This window comes from Antrostomus carolinensis, unplaced genomic scaffold (genome assembly GCF_000700745.2).
Source record: "Antrostomus carolinensis isolate BGI_N321 unplaced genomic scaffold, ASM70074v2 scaffold29270, whole genome shotgun sequence".
Lineage (NCBI taxonomy): Eukaryota > Metazoa > Chordata > Aves > Caprimulgiformes > Caprimulgidae > Antrostomus > Antrostomus carolinensis.
This window is the reverse complement of record NW_010288176.1, coordinates 21,282-25,795: the sequence shown is the minus strand read 5'-3', so window position 1 is coordinate 25,795 and position 4,514 is coordinate 21,282. Positions and strand designations below refer to the sequence as shown.

Here is a 4,514-nt window from a genome sequence, read left to right as displayed (position 1 = left end):
AGAGACACGAACCCGTCAGTGGCCGGTGCCCCTGTGCTCCCCCCACCACCATGCTGGGCAGCCTGGGAGGGAGCTGGCATGCAGGGGAGGGGGCAGCACGGTCCCAGGGGCAGCCCTGGGCTGGGGGCAAGCGTAAGTCCCTGTGGGGTCTCTGCCGCCCCACACCTCCGCTGTTTCTCAGAGGGGTTTGAAGCTGGTGCTCTGTCCCACTGCGTGTGCCTGGGGGAAGCTTTGGGGGGAGCCTCTGCAGGGGACACCTCTGCCTGCACGATGGCTAACCTCACCTCCATCCTGCGTTGCTCTTGGGGTACAGAGAGAACAGACACAGCTGGACAGGTACACAGCACACTTGTGCCGTCACAGGGACGCGACTGGCTGAGCTCTGTAACGTCAGGGAACCTACACGTGGCTTGAAATCTATTTTAACATCACCTTCCCTGGAGAAACTGGGTTGGGAGGAGAAGTCGCTCCCACTGCAGTCCTTACCGAGTCACTTACATCCTGAATTTATGGAAGCAGGTCAGCATTGTATTAATGCCTCCGATGTGGTATGTCCTTGGCACAGGGATTCATTAAATGTTGATTGCACTTGTGGCATTCATCTCTTTACTCGACTGCTTTTAATATTTAATGCAGTGGATCCTTGCAAATGTGCAGGCTTATCTGATTGTTTCTGTTTTTCCTCCTTGTTTCAACCACTGGTGGTCACGTGGTAGAAGGCAAACAAAGGCTTATGCCCTCTCATGGCACAGGGGTGGGCACCTGCTTTCGAGGTGGTGGGGGAGATGTGGGTCCTGCCTGCCCTGGTGGCAGCTGGAGCTGCAGAGCCTCCATGGGATCAAAAACAAGCACCTCCAACCTCTGGCAGAAGGTGTGACCATGGAGGCAAAAAGCTGTGTGTGCACCTGGCCCCAAGGCTGAGCCCCTCCTTTCCACACTCATCCCTGGTGAGAAGATGAGTGCCTCTCATACAGTGGTTATCGCCCGAGACGTGACCGCTAAAGCAAACTGATGTTAGGTGGGTCACCACTTACCCTTCTTCTTGTCGGGGCTGTAGCCGCCGTCTATGATGCCGGCCAGGTCGTCATCTGAAAATCCTTCATTAAGAAGAACAGAATGTGGTTGGTACCCAAAGGGAGAGGCAGCCACGGGCTTCCCCATGGAGAGCTGGCACCGCTTCTCGTGTGCTCAGCAGCAGTGGGGGAGCTTGCCCCCTCAACCTGCAAGAGCCAAATTCACCCAGAAAAACACCAATGCTGCCTTCCTGGGAGGGTGAATGCAGCCAGAGCTGCCTTGAAAACAACAGAATGGGGAAGAAAAATAGCACGTGGCTTGCTTGGGATGAGAGGGATCCCAAAAACCAAGTGCCTTTGGACGGGGAGGGCCTGGAAATGGGACGTTTGGGGGATTCTGGGCAGGGGTCACCGGCGAGCATCAAGTACCCAGGGTAGGACTGGCCTCCTGCAAACCCCTGCTCCTGGGGAAATGTTTTTCTGCTGGGCAGATGGAGGCTGCTCTATTCATTTGAGTATTTTCTCTAAAACTCTCCAGCTATTTTGAAGAGCTGTGTGGGTCTTTCTGTGCAGCAGGGCCCAGAGCCGGGGCTTTGCATGCCCATTTAAACCAGCAGCTCCCAGTCAGTTGGCTACTCCAACCTCAGTGAGAACAGGGACTGGTCAATAAGCAGTTCTGCTTCTCTCACAATTACCAGATGTTAACAAAAAGTTTAACCCCAAATTATTTTAAGCTCATAAAAGAGGTAATAATTGACTTTAAGTCTAGCTTGAAAGAAATACCCGTGAATCAAAGTTTAAGTACCACTAGGGTTTTTATTTTGGTTATTTTTGGTTTTTTTTTTAAACTAAAATGGCTGATGTATTTATGAGTTCATGAAATGTTTTGGCTGCTCAGCCTCAGCTGGCAGTGGAGGAGGGAGGAAGTGGGGTCCTGCTGGCAGGGAGCTGACTCTCCTCATTCCTGGAGGGGCAGAGCAACTTCAGTGGCAGAACTGGGCACCAGCACGTCTCAGTACAGGACATGGTTGTAGTGGGAATATTTAATTTGTGCAGGACAAGCGCAGAGAAATACGCCCAGGGAATCGGCAGCTGAATGGGTGGAGCTGTTGAACCCCTCGGCTCTGGTCCCAGAGGGAGCCTCGGGGTGCAGGAAGGTGTGTGATGGGAGATGAAGCCCAACGAGGAACCAGAAAAACTGTCCTTCTCTGCTGTGTGTTTTGGGAAGGGTTACTTCTGCCTTAGCAGACTGGAGAGACTGCCTTATTCACCAGCTTACCACAGAAACAGATTTATGGGCCTAGTAATGAGTGTAAAAAGAAAAAACCCTGACTCTGCCAGAACCTGGAGAGGTCCCGGGCAGCCCAGGGTGCAGCAATACCGGGGGAACGCGTGTGCTGGTTTGTGACCGGTGCCACGTTCCAGCAGTTCAACGCCTCAACGTTTCCTGCAGGAGTCTGAAACCTCAACAAGCCCAGAATATCAAAGTGCAGACAAGTCACCTAGTTAATACAATCTAATAAAACATCTGACTATTAATTACACGTGTGAGCAGGGTATATGACCATCTCGACGTCAATAAACTAGTCGTGCAAAGTCTGTTTTCTAGCTCAAATGCTCAAGGGAACAATCCTCATAGACAAATGATTCATTCACCAGAGTATTTTAGAGATGGAAAAAAAATCTCCCAGCCCATAGTGTGTGTTATGCCAGGACTTAAGCCTGCTCTAGATTTATATCTTGGCAATGACTGCGAACCCCAACAGCACATACCCTCGCTTAAATAGCTGTTGGGTACGGGGACGAGGGGGAACTTACACAATCACTGTGATTTAATAGGTCAGGAGAGATACAGGCAAAGAAACCTGCAGACAGGCAACAGGTCATTAGGCAGAGCCCTTCTCTGCTGAGGTGGGGCTGTGTCCCTCCCCGCTGCCTGCAGAAGTGGTGGGGTGCTGGTGGCAGCAGGGTGCTGGTGGCAGCGGGGTGCTGGCTGCCACAGGAGCCTCAGACCAGGCAACACCTCTTTCTCCTTGCCTCATCACCAGGCAGGGATGCTGTCTGGCAGTGAGAGCCTGTACCCAGGAGGGTCTCCCACAGGTCCCAGGGGACAGCATGGCTGGCTAGTGGCAAGTAGGATGCAGAGGGGAAGTCAACATACCTTCACCTGGCCTTATGTCTGGCCGCCCACCATCTTTCCTATCGTTCGTATCATCAAGGGCATCAGCCAAGTCCAAATCCATAGAATTCTTTCCTAAAAGAACAACACGAGGGTTAGCAGTGCTGGCCACAGGCTGGGGTACTCTGCAATTAATTAATTAATCAAGGAAATGCTCAGTTTTGCCAGGGAAAAGTGTCACTGAAAGAGATGAAGCCCCTGACACACACATATTCCAGTTTTGCTATGCAGCGTTGTGGCAGATCTTCCAAACCCATCCCCTTTGGTTCCCCTGTGCCACTGTGGTGAGAAATGTCATGTTCTTCCTGCAGAAAGGGTCGAGCACTGCAGCTCGAGCACCAGGCAGTGGGATAAATCAAGCCAGGCAGAAACAGTCAGAGCCAAAGAGGTGCTCCCAAGGGCTGGGGGGGACGCCTGAGAGGAGAAGGAGGTCACTGTGCTGGTGTTCTGGCTGGAGTGGCCGGTGACTTGATGGCTTGGTCATTTTCCTCTGTCAGCTGCCCAGCTGGTACCTGAGCAGCCCGGCTCTGGCAGAGCAGCTATTGCCTTCGCTAAATGGTAGCTGAAACTGGCACGGAGCCAGCCTGAGCTCTTCAGCCCTTCTGCCAGCTCACACCTTTGTTTATTATGATTCAAAATTGATTTATTTTTTTTATAAGCCTGGGAGAGCCTTTTGCCAAAGCTGTGTCTGGCTGACAGGGTGCCCTGAGCCCCTGGGACGAGCGTGGTGGTGCAGCACGGAGCGGTCGTGCTGCACGATGCTGTGATGTGCTGTGCTGTGTTGTGTTGGGGTAGGACAGCAAGCCCACAGCCTTAAAACAGGCGGAGAAAGGCAAAATGGCCCAGGAGCTGCCAAGACCCCCAGGGAAGTGCAGGATAATGCTGACATACCCTGTCCACCGAGTGGTTTTCTATTTATTTATTTTTTCCTAGATGTCTCATGTGAACAACTGAAGTAGGGTCTGGAAATATCAGGGTGAGGGACAGTGCTGCTGTCCCAAAGCCTCTGTCTGTGCCAGCACCAGAACTGGGGTGAAGCCACGTGGGCTGGGGAGCTCGTCCTCACCTGGGTTATGCTTGGGGGGGGCCCTCCTGTCCACCGAGTGGTTTTCTATTTATTTATTTTTTCCTAGATGTCTCATGTGAACAACTGAAGTAGGGTCTGGAAATATCAGGGTGAGGGACAGTGCTGCTGTCCCAAAGCCTCTGTCTGTGCCAGCACCAGAACTGGGGTGAAGCCACGTGGGCTGGGGAGCTCGTCCTCACCTGGGTTATGCTTGGGGGGGGCCCTCGTAGTTTTTGGCTGCTTGGTCGTGGTGGTG

General features: G+C 52.6%; 1 protein-coding gene across 1 annotated transcript in view; it reads right to left on the bottom strand.

Moving 5' to 3' along the window:
• Window positions 1–1,034: 1,034 nt before the first annotated feature.
• The window catches only part of LOC114818473 (CD99 antigen-like protein 2), a gene marked incomplete at both ends in the record, with an annotated part of 8,147 nt that continues 4,667 nt past the window's right edge, over window positions 1,035–4,514 (bottom strand). The window contains 3 exons of the mRNA XM_029084432.1: window positions 1,035–1,097; window positions 3,175–3,267; window positions 4,459–4,513. Of these exons, the coding sequence (XP_028940265.1) occupies window positions 1,035–1,097; window positions 3,175–3,267; window positions 4,459–4,513 (211 nt within the window). The remainder of the gene's footprint in view (window positions 1,098–3,174; window positions 3,268–4,458; window position 4,514) is intronic.